At 38.0% G+C, this 19,871-nt stretch overlaps 1 protein-coding gene across 1 annotated transcript in view; it reads right to left on the bottom strand.

Annotated features, from left to right (window-relative positions):
• The window catches only part of LOC109045062 (agrin), a 267,061-nt gene that overhangs the window by 94,927 nt on the left and 152,263 nt on the right, over positions 1-19,871 (bottom strand). Inside the window, exons 7-9 of the mRNA XM_042713167.1 lie at positions 19,133-19,357; positions 16,328-16,534; positions 3,976-4,197 (exon numbers count right to left, since the gene is read on the bottom strand). Coding sequence (XP_042569101.1) covers positions 3,976-4,197; positions 16,328-16,534; positions 19,133-19,357 — 654 coding nt within the window. The remainder of the gene's footprint in view (positions 1-3,975; positions 4,198-16,327; positions 16,535-19,132; positions 19,358-19,871) is intronic.

Genomic DNA, 19,871 nt, shown 5'->3' with positions numbered 1-19,871 from the left:
TAATTGCAATATGTAATTCAATTACTGAATTAAAGATATAATTGGAGACCATAAAATTGTTCTAATATTATTTATTTCCATATTACACAATTTATATATGGGTCAGAGAGTGTGATTAAAGGATTTAGTGTGTGTGTGTGTGTGTTTATGTGTTTTAATTAATCACAGTTAACGTATTAAACTGACATTCCTAGTTCTCAAATATCTTTCTATGATTACTGAGAGCCCAGTTAATCAGTTAAACAAAATGTGGTTCCAACTGGGAGGGAGGGAGCATGGCCGATGACAATTACACCTGTGGGATCGCATTAGAGCAACTGCTATCACATTCAATTAGTGCTGGGGTAATAACAGCACCTGATTTAGTGTTAATGGAGAGAGATCCTCATTCATAAATCTCTCGTTTCTCTCTTCTACCAACCTGTTTATCGCACATTAATAAAGTGACCTCACCTCAGTCAACCTCAGGGACCACGCTCGGCCGTCTTATTAAAAGCAGCTGCAGCATGCTGCCCAGAGCGCCTTGCTGTGACAGTCCAATGCAGGCCGATAAATCACATTCTCATGGCTGCTGGTATTCTCCCTTATCAGCACATGTGATAAAGGCATTTCTTTATCAGTTGCAACATGTTTCCATGCTTTCACAGCCTCGGCAGAGGGAAGCGCAATAGATACAGCATTCTGTTACATAAAAACAGCAATCCAGAGCTGGACCCCCGAGATACGAGTACAGACAGAGCCTTTTGGGCAGAGCTTAGCCTTATGGGAAACAAGAAATTCTGTCCATTCAGGCCCAGAAATGAAAATGGTGCCATCATTTACTCACTCTCCGTGTCATTCAAAACTTGTATGACTTTCTTTCATGTACGAAAACACTAAAGAACATTCTGAATAATGTTTCACTCTTTGAATGCAGTTACAATGGAATGGGGAGTAGTGCTTTCAAGCTTCAAAAAGGACACAAAAGCACAATTAAAGTATAATAAAGGTATAAAAAAGGTTTGTACCATTTGTGTGTCACATACAGTATAAAAGTCTTGATATGGCATCTTTGTGTAGGAAAAAGAGACTAAATTTTTTAGTCATTGTTGAGCTGAGTCACTGAGAACTGAATCAGCGCATGCTAACGAATCATTCAGTTTGGATCAACTCATTTTAAATTTTTTGATTTTGTTTTTTTTGTCATCACTATATATAATATATATATATATATATATATATATATATATATATATATATATATATAGTGATGACAAAAAAAATCAAAAATTTAAAATGAGTTGATCCAAACTGAATGATTCGTATATGATTGTGTGTGTATATATATATGTATATATATATATATATATATATATATATATATATATATATATATATGTATTTCTACTTCAAAATTCCAACTTTTATTCAATGTGTTACTTGCCTTTTGTCATTAATTGTTTGAATTCATTGAGTGAAAATTGTTTTACATCAACTTTTTCTTCAGTGTAGGAAAGCTAGAATGGATGTTTTTCAGAATTTTTATCAGTGAATAATGATTCAAATGTTCAGAAATTCACTTTCATTATAATGAAAAAGTGGATTTTCTTCAAAAAAAGCAAAGTCATACAGATTTGTTGATGACAACTTTTATTTTTATATGAACTATTCCTCTGAAGTTGATCAGTAAACTGCTCTCTTTTGTCCAGGTACAGAACCGCACTTTCTGTGAATGGTGGTAAAAATTCCCAAGCGATTGGTGCTTGGGAAAAGGCACCGGCTTTATTAGTCTGCTCCATCTTCTCCTGTTTTAATTTACTGCCCTCTCCACTCCTTCAACAGCCTGATGATTTTACTTCCACTTCCAGCTCAGTGTCTTGCAGGTAACCTATATTACCCAACTGTGGCCAGTAACATTTTCAACCACCAGTAAAAAGTGCTTATTTGCTGCTGACTCGTTGGCTGTTCTTTCATTTCCTTGCATATAAACATATACATATTGGTTCTCAGAGGGGCAGATATCAAATACTCCATTACCACGGCAAGCTTTTCCAGTAGCTGCACTACAAGGTCAGGCAGCCGCCACTCAAATGTGAGGGAAAAAATCAGATAATATAAACAACGTCAGTCCATATCTCTATCAGACTGCACCTGAACTATAAAGATAAGGGCATTTATGAGTCTCCCCTCTACACGGAGTGAAGAAAATTAAATGAAATTTTGGCCACAAGTACATCATACACCCACTCATGTGGGTGCACTGCTACCGACAGCGACTCACATACAAGCTTTCATGAAACAAATGCACACAAACACAGCTGGGGTCTTAGTGAGGCAGAGGCTGTGATCTGAACGGGCCTGGATAATTAACGGTGATAATAATAGAATTCACTTGTGGTGGAGAGAGTGTGGCTGTGGTACCACAGCACTAAATGAACAACGTTCCTTCCGTATGGTTAGCTGTTTGCAGCCCGCTCTTTTTATTGCCTGTTTCCATTGACAGCTGCTCCAGCGAGGGGTTGGACCCATCAACATTGCTGTGATGCTGTAATGGGTGGATTTTTAAAACTACAATTATTATTTCCAGCTGGAAAACAAACAGGCCAATCCTGTTCAAGGTGGTTAAGCTTGTTTATGGAATACCAAATAGCTGTTTTTAGCTGGTCAACGATGGTCTATCATCTCTAAATTGGTTGTCCAACATGATCTAGCAGGTCTAAACCAGTCTCACAATTTCGCAGTTCAGTTGAGTAAGCAATTAGAGAAAATTGGACCAGCTTGAAAACCAACCACCACCATTTTTGCTGGATTAGTTTTCAGTTGCTTGTGTTTTTATAAATAAATAAATAATTAAATAAATAAATACTTACTACAAAAATATTTTTTTTTTACATTTAAAATAAAAATTTTAATAAAAATAAATAAAATATTTACCTATATAATTTACTTATTATATATGGATTATAAACGGGGTTTTCTATGATTGATTTTATATCATTACAAATAATTACAAAATAATTATATCTAAATTGTAATACAAAATTTACATTTTTATTTATACTTTATATTTTGTTTATTACTTTCAATTATTATTATTTTTTGGATTACAAAAGAATAAATTACCTTTTATTTCCAAGCCTATTATTACCTTCTACACATAGAACATCAAGGCTGTCATTCCAAAAAAATCTGTCAAGCATATGGCATTTCTAAAATCCTCTATTTCTAGTCCTGAATCAACATCAGTTTTTAAGATTTCACCGTGTATGCACGAAAACCAGACTTTTTTTTGGTCCCATCCAAAACTGTTTCTGTGGGTTAAATCTCTGTGGGTAGTTAAGCTGATGTTCCAGAAAGCCTGTGGGGAGAGAGGATATCACTCTCATATGTCATTTACTATCTGCCAACATATATAGCATGATAAATAAAGAGCAGCCATGGCTTCTAGCGATCTGAGATGAATTCTACTGCTACCAAAGACCGCCGGCATCTATTTCAAACTCTCACTGGAGCACTGCCAATGCACACGCATGTATAAACTGCAAACGCAAGACACTTTTGTCGACACAATAGCTCCACCTCATTCTCTCTGAACTTAAGCCAACGGGGAAAGGGACCTTTACAAAGGGCTCCAAGGTTAGTAAAAAAGTCTCCTTAATATTCCACTCTCAAGCATAAAGACAGCCATCGAAAATGATTTACAAGCCTTTTGTGAAGAACACACATAAACATGCGTTTGTTTGGAGGGTGAGCAGGCCTCTGCAGACTTATCTGGAGCATGCTTACAAAGCCGGACAAAAAAAAAACATGGACTCATGCAAACAATTACTCTGACAGGATGCTGCCCTCTTTAATTCTAACTTAAGTGCATCGTTTCAAAAAAAAAAGGCTGTGGAGGAGGAAAATTACAGTCCTCTCTCGAAATATCAGTGAAGTGCAGGGGGTGGACGAGGATGAAAAGCAGTGAGTGCCATCAGTGTGTGTGTTTGGACTCACCACATGGTCCTTTGTGCTTCATCTGTATCTGTTTCTGAAGGGCACATCCCATGGCCTTCATTTGACATGAGCTGCTGTAAGTGTGTCCGTCGCTGCCACAAACAGGGTCTTGGTTCTGTGGACACGCGTCTGAGCACTCGCACACAGGCTCGCTGTTCTTAACAACGCACACGGCTCCAAACTCGCAGGTCTTCTTCAGGCAGGGGCTCTCCAGGTTAAGTTAAGCCCCAAAACAGCAGAGAAACAAGTATCATTCTACTTAGATGAAGATGGGAAAGACAAGGAGGAGGGGAAAGAAATAAAGGTAGCTAAAACCAGATGTCACTCCCCTTCCCAGTGCTTAATCAGGTTTCACTTTACTATTACAAGAGTGACAGCCGGATCCTACTTTTAAATTGTCACCATCCATGTTCCACGTTTACACCTTCGAGACACCAAAATGCTGCTATGCTTATCTCTATATCAAACATTTCAGGATCTGGAGTGACTCCAGTTTTCCATTCATACACAGTACAATAATTTAATAGATTCAATCTCTCATTTAAATGTGGTTTTCGTACCCATAACCACTGCAGTGTGCATGTGAACTATCATTCCTCTTTTACACCTGTGAGACACCAAACCGTTGCTATGACCTCTATATCAAACATTTCAGGATCTGGACTCCAGTTTTCCATTCGCATATGTAAAATAATTTAATGGATTCATTAAATGCATTTAAATGTGGTTTTTTCACAACCATAACCACTGCAGTGGGTATGTGACCTATGATTTAGTAGAAATAATCAATTCTCTTTAAGTTTTGGACACACTCATTTTTTTCGCATACCACAACAACTATGATCTAAGAAAATGTTATACGAACTGCTTGCTAAACAGATATGCACTCTGACTTTGCAGCTGTAAACATGCAGCCCATTAGAACATCCAATCAGAACACTAACTACTCATCTCATTTCATGCATCACTAACCAAGCCTCCCTCAACTACAGAAAGAAGGCAAAAAAAAAAAAAAATGACAGACAAGTAAAACACAAAGCATCATCCCAGAAAAAAGAGAGCTCTAGTTAATAATTCAGTGCACTGGGCTACAGCACAGATATGAAATATGAACACGAAAGAGAGTAGCTGGGACTCTCAGCAGTGCACAGTAGTTCCACAGTAAGTTCATTAACTGCTGCAGTTAGGAGACAGAGGGCCGAGGGACAGTGGGACCTGAACACAAGCCCTGTTTTTGATGCCAACACAGAGGGAAAGAGAAAGTGGAGAATGAGAAAGAAGAAGTGGGTCAGTGGTGAACCAGCGCAGCTCACTGTCCTCATTGGCCTCATTTCATCCAATAGGGAGGAAGTTTTATTAAAACAGGTAAAAAATTAATGCACAAAAAGGATGGAGGAGGTTTCTAGGGGAGATTCTGTAAAAGCAATGACCCTCATTTCATTCCAAACCTGTATAATGTTCTTTCTGCTGTATAAAACAAAAAGAGATGTTAAGAAAAATGTTCATGCTGCTCTTTTTTAGCAAGTTTGCTAGATTATATTGTATGGAAAATAACTGTGAACATTGTGCCTAAAATCTTTTTTTGTGTTCTACAGATAAAGTCATACGGATTTGGCATGACATGAGGCTGAGTAAATGTTGACATAGTTTTTTTTTTTTTAAATGAGCTGGTTTTATAAACAAATGCACAACATGCTGCACATTTGTATGCTTGGGCTCCATAGCCGAGGGGTTGAGAAATGCTAGAGGGTAAACCTGATGTGTTTGCACTTTCACACTAAGATTCACAATCAAGATTAAAGACATGTCAAAATAAATGGCAGCCCTTCAAGCTCACTCAGTATTGTGTGATAGGTAAAATGACAGGGTGACGGCAAATGTTTGCAGGTGCTTACTGGTCGGCGTATGCAAATGTGTGTGTACTGTATACAAGACTACATGTTCTTAACTGTTTGTTTGTTAGTGTGTCTATTGGCATGAATGTACATATAAATGACAACCCCACCATCTTCAATGTTTGTTTTTGTAATGTGTGTGTGCGCATGTGTGTGCGTGTGTGCCCCCTACCCGTGATACACACAGTGCTGTCACAACAGTAATTTATTCCTGGATAAGATGCTATCGTTTCCAAATAATATTACAGACACTCAGATACATTTAATACTGCACACAAGCAGCTATCATACCACCTTCAGATAAATCAAATACGTTCCTCTCTGTAAAAAATAACTTTCTTTTCCAACATGATACAAACAAATAAAGGAAAAAATGTTGAGCTTCTTGAAGTAAGAAGAGATTTGCTGTACTCCAAAACACCACTGTGCTGCTTTAAAGAGGCAGTATTTCCAAGCATGCTAGTTAGAGCAATATGATTTTGGGGAAAAAAAAATAAATCTAATTATTATTTTTCTAATAAATTGTGATTTAAAATGCAATAAAAAACAAACTAAGAAAACAGTGCCAAGTTTTCTAAGCTATGCAAGCTAAGCTACTAACTATGGTTTAATTTGCATAAAGGGTTGTTTGTAGGGCTGCATAATTTGACCAAAAATTTGTATTTTTTAATTACTATTGTTATGATTTTTATTATTAATATAAATAGTAATAGAGTAATAGAGTAAGGGTAGTAAGATGTCTAGTATCAGTCAAATTCTAAAGAAGTCAATCCTAGAATCCATTTCAACAAGCTAAGCAAAAATAAAAAAAATTCCGGATGGCGTTGTTGATAATAAAATGTTGATAATAAACTTAATTTTCAGTCAGTACTGAAAAATAACAATAAAAATAGATCAGTATAAATAAAATCAACAAATAAAAATCAATAATTTGGCTGTTAATTTGTAAGTGCTAAGCATTTTTACGCTTAGCGAATCAGTGGTTAGCAAAGCAGCATGCTACCATCGAACTGTGTGGCGCTATAGCTGTGGTACACACCTGATTACGTAGAAAGTTCTAAACGGATTATGTACAAGATTCCATGGCAGTAAAAATGTTCTCTTAGAAATTGATTATGTAGACAGAAGGCAGCTCATTAGGTTTAGCAATAGCAAACAGAGCTAAAGACTTAGCCTGTGCCTTAAATACTACTTAGCAAGAGTGAGACCCTCAGACAGTCTCAGTGCTTTAGTGAACTGCAAGAGGCTGGCAGGAAAGATGTGAATGTAACCCTTCTCTAACCTCTTCCTGGTGCTCACCTTTAATACCGCCTCACATCTGAAGACGGCAGCTAGAGAGAAGTGCATATCAAACACATGAAGCACAGCGCGCATCAAAAGACCATGATTAGTACTCCAAAGCATGTTTTTCTTGACAAAAATCGAGCGGTGCCAACACACACACACACACATCTCTTTAAACCCACACATGCAACTGCTCGGCTAAGCCAATGAAAATAAAAAACAGAAGTGGGGAGTATAAGAAGGTTACCTGCCCGACCGCTGTGTTCCTGTGCCAATCTAAAAAGTGTCCTACAGTAAAAGCTCCTCTAAGAGAATGTTTCTGGCTATTGATTTCTCTGCTGAGAAAGAGAGTTTAAAATGCGTCTTGAACTGGCACGTAACTGTGTAAACAGTGGATTGGTGCCTAATTTCACAGGCCATGAAAACAGGCTTTAAAAAAAAAAAATTTTTTTTCCTCCAGATCTTTCTCTCTCAACGCCTCTCCATCTGTGCCTTCTAAGCACCCAGCTCGAGGACGGCGAGATCAGGCTCATCAGTAAAGCCCTCATGACCTTCAAAACGCTTCAATGACCCATTTCCCAAGGCACAGTCTACTGAAACTAGAACCGCAGCCTTCGATAATGCTTTGTCCCAAGCCACCCTTTGTTTCCTTACAAAGATGAAAGAATCACTCTCCTTAAAAAAAAAAAAAAAAAAAAAAACCTGAAAAAGTAGATATGAAAAGAAACGTTCACTTGTTCAGTTTCTCATTTTCAGTTTTTCGTCTCTAGGGGATGAGAAAAAAAAATCTTCTAAATTTAATAAGTCAAGGAAGAGAAAGTTCTCTGAGAAATAATGTTACATGCAGGCACGATTACATACTTCATAAAAAAGCAGCCTGGCTTTGGTTATTGAGATGGCTTGCATATTCTCTCAGTAAAAAATGAGCCCTTTTCAGAGCCTCTTTGAAATAGTGGGCTGCCATCCCCGAGGCCTGTGCTGCAGTGCCAGTCTTCAAGGACTCCAGCTGTAAGCTGGATGACAGCCATGTGCCTCGACAGTACTGCCACTGGGACATAATGCACAGAAAAACAAGTGCATTTGAAGTTTTTTTCCAGAGGTTAACGTATGTAAAAGAAAGGAAAGCTGCATAAATAAAAAGTAAGCGACGTTGGAAACTGGTCATGTACGTTAATTAGGAGCCTGCGTGAGAGTGTGAGAGTGTGTGGAAAAGCGGGTCTAATAATGAGAAGTTGTGAAGAAATAGCTGGGTAATTGCCACGATCAGGTCTGAGAATCTCCCACACCTCCAACCCCTGCGGTGTTATATAATATGCGCGATTTGGCTCCGCCTCTTGCTCTACATCCACACTGCAATTTTGTATTACATTATGCATTCATTCTAGTAGCGTTTAATTACTATTGCCACAGAAACATGATGTTAAGGACTATTAGCACATAATACGAGATTATTCTATTGTGATGGCTTCACTACATGCTTTATCCTGACACTTCGCCCACCCAAGGGACACTCCCACTCACATTTTGCCATTGTTATGTGCTATTTAAAGAGCAGGTCTCTTGCACCAATGAAGATTTCTTTAACTTGGTTTGAAGGGCTGTCAGAATGCAAAACAGTCAGCCCAACCTACACTTCAGGGGGTCCGGTAAGCTTCTTCAGCTCAGCTCTGGTGCAAACTTGGCGCACAGTGTGAATGCAGAGAATAATTCCTACGATCTGCTTTATGCATGCTCATGCATATGGAGATCTCCAGCCCTCGTATCGGGATTACAGGGCCTCTGTGCGTGAATCGTGATACAAACAGTTGCACGAGCATCTCCTCCATCGCTCTGCTCCCTCGTATCTTGCCAATATGAGAGGAGTTTGTGAGTTTCGGCAAGCTGTGCGTGTCTCACTTTTTGTGCGTCTGCATATCGGAAGCAGCGACTCCCCCCCCTCCACGTCCCTCTCGGTTCTGTCTTTCTCTCTTTCGTTCCCTACCTTGCACTTCAGCTTGAGGGGAAACATTTATAAGCGTGTTGGAGAAGGTGCAAGGAAAAGGGAGAGAAGAAAATATTAGCATGACACAAGCAGAAATCCCCCCAGAGGCGATTGTTTGGTTTCTGAAGGAGTACTTATCACAAAACAATGGCTACAAGGGCGTAGAAACTTTCCTCCCCACGCATCAAGAATTTAACCAAGGAACTAATTCCATTGCCCTCTCCCAAACTGCAAGGGAGGAAACGGATGAGGTGAGACACCGTGAAACTGGACAAGCAAGAGGAGCGGAAGAGAGAGAACAAGAGACAAAGAGGGGGAGAGGGAGAAGGGAGGACAAAATAAACCACACAAATATTAGCTCGCTATCTAATGTTGGACACATTGAAAATAAAGAGGGTTGGCAAAATTCTGAACTTAGGTATGGGCTTTCAGTTTATGAGTGTGAATTTTAAAATTAAAATTGGAATGACAGGAAGTGAAATGTGCTTAACCTGTTAGCCAGCACCCCTCATTATGGGACTCACAGCTGAAAGTGCTCTACCCAACTTTGAACTGTAACAGTTTCTTACTTCAGTGTGTTACAAACATAATTTTGGTGTCTTTGGAAAGAAGACCCTTTGGGCTTTACTTTTTATCCACCAGATTTGATAATGCTCAAAAATATTAAAAGTTATAGACACTGAAGTGCCTTGAATTTTTTTTTACCACACTTAAATATTTTTTTATTTTATATAAAAATACATGAAATCAGTCCCTGGAGCAATCTAGAAAAGTAATGGGTTGAAAGTCAAATGTCTCATGAGTTTCTATTTCAAATCTGAATAAGATATCATGAAAAATGAGACTCCTGCAAATATTTTTATGAGACTTTGTCTAGACCCCCCACCCCCCCAAATATAAAAAAATATTTACCAACTGTATTGAAGGCTTCTACAAACGATTTAGTCATTAAACATACCACTGCAGTTTTTTTCAATTATAAAACACTAGACATAAACTTAGACATCATGTAATTGATTTATTTGAGCACTAGAAAAATACAATAAGAATAAGAAAAATAAGAATAATAAGAAAAATAAAAAAAGATTTATCTTTGTATGCCAATTACAGAAAATCCTGAGACTTCTAGAAATGCAGCATTTACAATGAATTACAATGCAAATAAGTGCTGATGTGCTGATGGCCACTTATACAAATGGTAATAACACAAATGCGCCATAAAGTAAATAATCCACTTCTCTATTCATATAGACGCGTTCACTTTGATAGCCGTGATTATAGAGTAATAGCGAGCTGATTTGCGCTGATTTGCACTCAAACAGATGGTAATCATGCAGATACATTCACATTCAACATAAAACACACTCTCACATATATAACAACTGTTGAAAAATAAAAGAAACAAAGATAAAGGCGATCGCTATAAGTTCCGCCTCCATCAGCTGACAGGTGTGTCAGAGCGCCACACGAGCTGTCACGAGAGAGCGCCAGAATTCAAATATACTATCTTTTGCCTATCTTTCATTCACTTTTTTTTTTTGGTGGATCGTCTCATTCTGTTTGTGACACTGTACGCTGCAAAACCATGCCGTTTTTTACTACCAAGACGCAGTTTTCTTAGCGTGAGTTATTCCATAACGGACACAAACAGTTCGGTAGCTGAAGAACTGAAACGTAAACAAAGGAATTATGATCCATATTACAACGTTACTGCTTCGTTGGACTAAACGTGCTCCATGAGATGTCGTTCAGTGGACCCTTACCTTCCTAACTAAACCGGGATTTACAGCTGTGGATGTGTTTATGACTCGTTATTCGACTAATCTGGTATGTACTGCGTTTCCATTATTCATGTTTTGATGTGTACTGCTTACACAAATGTAGCAAATACAGTCTTTATAAGCTTTCCATTGAAAGACAGCGATCTGTCCTCGATGCTTGAGGCTTAGATCTTTATAATGATATATAGTTTGTCAAGATTAAATTTGTCCCGTTTCATTTAATCTATTTGTAAACACTGACATGTGCGAGTTGAGGGTTGTTGAGGACGCCCCGCGTCGGGGTGCAGGTTAACAGGTTAACTGCAATTCAAAGAAATGTAACAAACAAATCACATAATCATTCATTTTAACTTAATAGCTAATAATAGACAGATTCTTAACATATAAAAAGATATAACTATGACTAATTATATTTATGATAAATTATTCATACATTATATTTATAAGATTTATAAACATTATAATTAATAGATTAAGTATTCCTTTACTACACACACACATTAATATCTAACAATAATAATATTAATAATAATAAAAGTCATTCATAATTCAGTTCTGTATGACACAGAAGCCTGAAAACTTAGCAACGAGCGAGATGGCTCACAGATCCCTTCAGCAGAAGGGCGTCACACAGGCAGACGATAAGACAAGCATTGCACATAGCACTCTGAACAGAGAAGAAAGAGAAGCAGAGGAGGATAAGGGAATGAGGGAAAATGAGGGGAAAGGCAGACGTTCATTACAGGAGCATGCTCTACAAAGAGCCTGCTAACAAACACATAACAGAAAACCAGCAAGGGCTTTCCAACTTACAACAGTGACCCAGATACAAACCCTTCCTCCTCACACAGCGAGGTGCAAAGGTTCATGCTACTGTAATTTATAATCACGATACCCTGGCTCTTCAATCTACTCGTCTAATTGGATTCATTACGCACATCTCACTAGGACCTCCAAGTTCAATGGGTGCTTAATATTGCTTTTTTTGTTGTTGTTGTTGTTTTTTTTAAAGTTTATGCCATTTTCAGCAAGAGATGCTAATCAAATAAATATGCTAATGATAAGTATTAATCAGAGTGCATTGTCACCTGGGGCGTTGATTCCCAGGCACCTCTTTTCACAGAGCTCTTGCTCAATGACAATGTCAGTAAGTCTGAGCCCATTGCTAGTCTTTATGAGTTACTGCCATGGGAACAGAGAGAGACAGGGAAGGACAGAAAGCTGGTATATTCTGAGAGTCTGTTCACTTCACACATGCTATGAAACATCCTCCGGACTATAATGACAGCTGTGTATTTAGTCAGCTTCATTTGCAGGATCCATCTTGCTCTGCTTAGAGAAACGGGCTGCTTTCTTTCCTTATCATTAAGAGTCCATTACGGCTGGCACACCTACACAGTTACGGAGTTCTGAAATTACATTGGATGGAGCAGAGCCATGATAATGCACAAAGATCATCATTCAAGGTCTTATAGTCAGACACTGTATTTAATCTGAAGCAAATAAAAAGTGGCTGTGAAGGACAGAAATAGCCTGTTAAATATATAGTGCTGTCGTGTACCTGGATAGTTCCTTCAACCACTGAAACCTGAAAAACATATTCCCAGTAGACATAATACAAGTATTGTGGAAATTGTAAAGACAGGCTTAAGACTTAATTTAGACAAAATAGTACACCACAAAAACAGTATATATTATCATCTGATAATACCATAGTAACTACCATATTCAACTGTATAATACAATGGTCATCACAGTACCATACACTGAATAGATTGTATTCAAATATGGATGTTATGGTATTACCATATGATACCATAACTATACCATGCTTCTGCAACTTCCTGTGACTGCCCTCATAAGAAAATGCTAATATACAGCACAATATATGGGCCAATTGTGGCTAATATATTATATATATATATATATATAATAAGAACAACTATGATTTGGCTAAAAACACTGTATTAGAAATTAGAAATGTTTAATGCAACAAGTAGGTTTTTTTCATAATTATGGTTACAGTGAAAGTAAATAATTATTCTCATTATATGGATTAATAAAAAAATTTTTTTTTTTTTTTTGCATGAAAAAATGCCATATGGAGACTTCCAGTTGTCTAATGAAATGCTCCTCATGAACTTAATGACAAATAAAAAGCGCATTCATCACAATGCTGCTCAATTTTACACCGGCCGCAAAAACCCTGTGAACTAAATATGAATATTCAATACAATCTCCCAACCCCTATCTAGTATATTTTTTCCTTTTGTCACTCCTAAACTGACTTTGACACAGGTGTTCTTAGCCTCATCTGCTGGCCTCACACATCCTATCAACAGACCGAAAAGCTACGCTGACATTAATAAGACCTGAACTCTCTATACACCACCTTATTTTAAAGCTCCACCAACAAAATACAGGTACACTTCAGATGAGGAACCAGTGTAGTCTTGTGTATCTTCAGTCCTTTGTTCTCAATCTTTCGACTTTCACAGTGTTTTCTGTATTCCTTAGGAGCTGCAGTCTCTTGTTGACCTTTCTCAGAACTACACATTTCTTTACGATTTTAGAGCGAATCGTGTCTCTCGACAAGCGCTGCTGACACAGTGACCCAGCTCTGCATGCCTCCAAGACAACGGGAAGCAGATGAAACCATGTCAGACACTGGAAAAAGAACTGACATGCTCAGCGTTTGAAATGACTCATGTACACACACAGTGTCTCTGCTATTGATTAGCGTTTTACAAGAGGTCCATTTAGAGGTTTTTCCCTTTGGGAAAGGTGAGCTTTTTCACACTTGAATGTCTTCTAAAGGACCAAAACACACTTAAGTAAAATGTAAACTTCACTTGAGCCCTTGTCAGTATGAAGGCATTCTACAGGAAGCTAGCTGTTAGCATTCATATTCATGTGACTATCCTGACAACATCTAACGGGAACATGCTAACAACCAAAACCTGGATGGATATAACAGAAAGAGAGAGAGAGAAGACAAAGAAAGTGACAAAAGCAAAACAAGGCAACCAAGCAAAGCAACTTTTTCTGCATTTACACATCAAACTGTGAGCAGGTGTCCAAAGCACAAGACTTTCGCTCATCAATGCTTCGTATCTTTCTCGGCATGAAAGGCAGTCATCCTGGCTCAGGTCCGCCACAGAGCTTTTGATGTTTAATTAATGTTCTGTTTGCGGAATATGCAAATGTAAATAAATGTATTAAAAAAAAATACTGTAACTTGCCACCAGCGAAAGCCTGAAAGGACCAAAACATTTTCTTTGTCAGAAATAATGAAATAAAGTCAAAGACACGAGCACTACTCCTCTTTACATGTTATTTATGCATCTTTTCACTGAAGACTGGAAAACAATCCTAATGAGTCATAGAGGCTGATAGTGAGAAGAGAAAAAACAAGAGAGAGGGAGGGAAAAAAGAAAAGATGCATCCAGCGCTATAGTTGCCACATATGTGCTGCCGGGTAGTGGGACACACATAGCATTCAGAATAAATGAGAGGGATATTCTGTACTGTTAAATTGCAATCAAAATCGGAACCCTGCCAAAACAGCCCTGGATACACGTCCCAGAATTAACACACTGTCCAGATCCTGTTTTTTCCCTTTTCAAGCCTTTTTTAAATAACTGTTGCAATAATTTTGAGGTGTTTAATGTATTTTAGTGTAAAGTGGAGAGTAGCGCACGAAACAGGCTACATCTGAATAACTGTACTTGCATAGAATGCATTAAAGAACTTCTTGATCATTAATTTGGGTAGTATATCATTTGGCATATATGCCAGGTGTGCACTGTGAAAAATCATTTAATATTTTTGCCTTTTTTGCAAGTAAAAAAGGTCAATATTAATAAAACAACTTAAACATGTTATATATTTATTTTTATAAGAGAATTAAGATATTCTATAAAAATGAAACACTATGTATACAAAGATACAGATCTTTAGCTATGTTGTATACATGTACTAACCAACAAGCATCAAATATACTACTGTGTCAAACAAGTACAATTTAACCATAAAAAGCAATGTCTGACTCACTAGCTGGGCTTCCATCAAAAGTTGCAAATTTAAATTTTGTGCAAAACTGGAATATCGCATAAAACATTTGATCAAAATCATCACTTCCTGATAAACTGGTACTAAATATCACTAAGATAAGTAGGAGAAGACACTGAATATGCTTTTTATATACCGTATAGAAGGGAAGTATACACTCGGACTATACACAGTATAGTATACACAGGGAGAATGCCAAAGGCATGTGCCACACAAGTACGCAAATGTTTCAAGCAATGCAAGCATGATTTCATAAACTTTCTTCTTCTATGGCCAGATTTCTTGTCTACATTCATGCTGGAGCAACAATCTGAAGATAATCTTCACTGAGCAACTTAGATCTTATCAACATATTTACTACTTTTCATTTTTTAAAAGGCAACATATGGTTTAATTGCAGACATTTGACAGTAACACTACTGCACCCTATAAATGGTTTTCTACTGCCAAAGTAATGCCAGAACACTTTAAATATGGGAATGCTCACTTCCACATTTTGAGTTTTTACATCTGCGTACTTGCATAGATTCTGTTTCTGTCCTTAAGCGTAACAGAGGAACTAACATAGCTCCTATCAAGGGGGCTATATGCATGCATCCATGCAAACAGGCGGCGGGGCAACAACAGGGTCAGAACAATTGGGAAATGATTAATCAAGACAAACAGCACTCAAAAAAAAAAATAAAAAAATAAAAATAAAGAAGAGCTCTATGACCTCACTTCCCCTTTAAATAGTGCCATGAAGACTGGAGCTGCAGGGATGGCCACTCCAACCATCCTCCATCACGCAAACAAACACAAGAGACAGAGACAAAGAGGTGCAGGTAGAAAAAAGACATCAAACCAGCCCATTGACGGCCCCCTGAAGGAGACCCACAGGTCAGAATTCCAATAAGAAAGGTCAGAGGTAGAACTCTTCCCCGCTCGCAACGAGTGGTGTGTCCGGTGGCGACCCTTAGCGGACGTCACATGGACAAGACAGACAGAGAGACACACTGGAACAGAAAAAACAGTTTAAAGACAGCCAAAAAAGGACACAAAAGGACAAAGGGGGAAATGACGAGACATTTGAACATGGAAGGACTGGCGTGGATGACTGGCACTAGAGGGGTAAGGACATGAATGAAACATGAAGTCAGTGTTTCATGTGTCATCAGAGCGGAGAACGGCATGGAAATGAACGAGAATGAGCACCTTCCACAAGAGTTTCCCACAGGACACAACCAAACACAAGCAGACATATAATGCTAATTAAACAACATCTATTTCAGCAACATAAAATTACAAGAACACACAGCAAAACATCTGTACGGAACTATCCAATAATTCCCCACACTCACCACAGGGCCCTTGTTGCTTGACAGGGATGTCTGTTTCAGTCCAGCACTCTTCGAGTTTCCTCTCACAGTCGTTGAGGTATGTCTTTCCGTCCATTCCGCACAGGGGCTTGTATGTGCCATCACATTGTATGGGGTCGCAGGAACACCGAAACTCTCCATTTTCCAGCAAACACATGGCGTTGAACTTACAACCATTCGGGCAGCCCCCTGGAGACCAGAGACACACGTATACATGCATCAACAATGTGGAGAATGGCAGTAAGCGTCCTGGTGCTAATCAACACTGACTGGAGGGATCTCTCTTTCTCTCTCGTTAATCAGACATCGGATATTGACTCACTCAGGGGTTTTAAATTAATTACCATGCCTGATTATTTAATCAATTATCTAATTCAATTCAGATTTATTTGGGGTGTTTTTTTCCCCACTTATACAGTTGTGTTAAGCTGTCACAGACGGGCCGAGGTGGTGTGTAATTAAAGCCATTTTCTCATCTGTTTGAGAAAATTAAGAGACCTATTATGTTACTGCACAATCTGAGTTTGATTTGTGTTTGATTCCATTATCCAACCTATCTTTAACAATGCTGATTAAAGGAAGCTAGGAGGCTATAGGAATGGAAGTGGAATTTCATGAACTGGTTTTACTCCACATAAAATGGCTTTCACAACCCTATTACTTCCACAGTGTGACGAATTTGTGAGTAAAAAAGAATATTTAATAAGATAAAAAACTAGGACAAGACATGATTTCATCCACTGTGAATCGACTGGATTGTGAAAACTGGGAGTTCCACACAAGAACAGACCTACAGTATGAGAGATTGCCCTTATGAAATTAACCATGGTTTTACTACAAATAAAACCAAAAAAAACATTGTTACTATAGTTAAAACCATGGTAATCACAAATTAACCATGGTTCTGCTACACACTAACCTTAGTTTACCAATGGTATTTGTATTAAAACTGTGGTTATAAAAATGGTAATCAATGGTTATAATAAAACCATGGTAAATTTTCGTAAGGGTGTGGAGGAGAATATGGTGTTGTGAAACATATCCCTAAAGAATTATATCCCTCTGTCAGATACTTAGCAATGTCAGATCAAAAATGTAGCAAGTTATCACATTTTGTTCTAACCATAAAAAAAAAAAATAAAAAATAAAAACTTTTTTCCAATGCTCACTTTTCTAGCTAGCATTGTGTTACGCTAGTAGGCTAAGTTAGCTAGTTAACCAAATATTACCAAAGCTAAAAAATGTAAGTTGCCTAGATTTCTGAATGGAAACAGTTGACAAGTAAACATCCCACTTTTTGTGCTTTCATTTAACCTTTAGTTAGCAAACTAATAGCTTAGTGTTCTAGCGTACCATAATGCTAAGCTGCACTATAAAAGGCACTTTTGAATAACAATAACATGCTCCATCTGGAATTATTGTAAAAACTGTGTGCTTCATACAAGAACAGACCTAAAAGAAAATTTTCAGTTGATTGTAGGGAACTATTTCTCTCTTAAAATGCTGCTGGAGTAAATCAATCCACCCCACATAATCATATCCCGTTTGGAAGCCGTTTGTAATGTCTGGTCAAAAATATAGCACATTATCACAATATCTTGTTGTAACTAATGAAAATATAGCTTTTCTTAGCCAGTTAGCATTGTGTTAAGATAGTAGGCTAAAATGTTAGCTAGCTAACAAAATATTAGCAAAGTTAAAAATGTTTGCCTTTCCTTGTTTTCATTTAGCCTTCAGTTTTCAGCTAAGTCTCCTAGCATAGCATATTAATAACTGTTCAAGAAAGATTCTTTTGATTAGCAATAACATGATACACATTTCATTAGGATCGGAAGGATGTTTTGAGGAGGTTTTGAGATATGGAGGCTGAAGATCATGTTCACCTTTGAAGGTATAGTTCTCCCAAAAATGAAAATTCTATCATTAATTACTCACCCTCATGACGTTCCAAACCAGTAAGACCTTCATTCATCTTCAGAACACAAATTAAGATATTTTTGATGAAATCCAAGATTTTTCTGACCCTACATAGACAGCAACTACCAAGTTCAAGGCCTATGCAGGGCCAGAAAGCTCTCGGATTTCATCAAAAATATCTTAATTTGTGTTACGAAGATGGACAAAGGTCTTACGGGTTTGAAACAACATGAGGGTGAGTAATTAATGATATTTGGGGTGAACTAACCCTTTAATGTAGCTCAATGTGAATGTTTTTTTTTTTTTAAATAAAAATTATGGCAATTATAGCAAATAACAAGTATTAACACTAATAATGTGAGTGATACATTTTGATTCACATATTGCCTGAGCAGATCCCAAACACATGTACAAAGTAAGAAATACATCTGAGACAAATGCTATTGTTTCTCAAGTTACACTGGCACAGAAACAGTTGCTCTGTATTGGGACAACAGTGGCCCACAAATAACACCACTATCGCTCACGGCACAAACACATACACACTAAGCTGCGCACTATCACAGCTGAACACACACTTTCTCTGCGCTTTGCCACAGGGCTTCAGAGCGAAGCAGGGACGATCTTTTTCATCATCCATGAAGATACAGCCTTGCCACAATACACCTGCCAGAGCCCGACAGGCAAATTGGATTTGTGGAGATTGGTATCGTGTAGGCATGACAGTACTGCTAACCTGACTTAATTTGTCCAGAGCCTTCTCACCGCAGCCATGACTAAATAAATCAAATGCGGCCGTAGGGCTCCTTTATCAGACACGAGCATGAGCTCCTGGGAGTCTATGACAACTCGGCTCTAGGAGGAACTCACCTTTCTCCTTGCAGCTGCCTGAAGAAATCTTTTTGAGCTCCAGGTTGTTCTGCAGGGCCGTCCGCTCCATCTGACACTCGCTATCGTAAGTGTGGCCGTCGCTGGCGCAGATGGGCGTATTGTCGGGCGGGCAGGAATCGGCTGGGGCGAAGGTAAACTGTTTGTAGGTCTTTGGGTTCACCCGACAGCCCATACTCAAGCTGTTCAGAGTATCACTGCAAGGATCTGAGGACAAGAGTGAAAAAAAATGTGTCAGACCGAGATGGCAGTTCATGACTCTTGTTTGATGTCATTTGTCTTCTGTTGATATAATGTTGATAATCTGATCTATTAGCTTGCTAGCCAAATATTGCCAAAATGTTACCAAATACTACCAAAGCTTTCTTTGTGTTTTCATTTAGGAATCAGTTAGCATACTAACAGAAAGCCTATTAGTGTAGCAATGTTCTTTTGATTACTATAATACTGCAATGTTCTTTTTTATTACCATGCTATGTTTTTGCGGTATTAGGGAAGGGTGATTCAATCTTGCACAACACGGCATCCATTCTGTTGCCTCGCAATTACATTTTTTAGGCCTTTTGTCATTATTATTTTTAGTAGTTAATAGAATAGTTTAGGTGAGATCACACTAGACTTTGTGTTCTATTCACTGCATCCAAATTTGCATACTGTGAGAGTATTTACTGCATCCGATGACAAACATCTTAAAAAGTATATAAAAAAGTAAATTCTTTAT

The sequence above is a fragment of the Cyprinus carpio genome, chromosome A23 (genome assembly GCF_018340385.1).
Source record: "Cyprinus carpio isolate SPL01 chromosome A23, ASM1834038v1, whole genome shotgun sequence".
Lineage (NCBI taxonomy): Eukaryota > Metazoa > Chordata > Actinopteri > Cypriniformes > Cyprinidae > Cyprinus > Cyprinus carpio.
The sequence above is the reverse complement of the archived record's forward strand: the minus strand, read 5'-3'. Positions and strand labels throughout refer to the sequence as shown.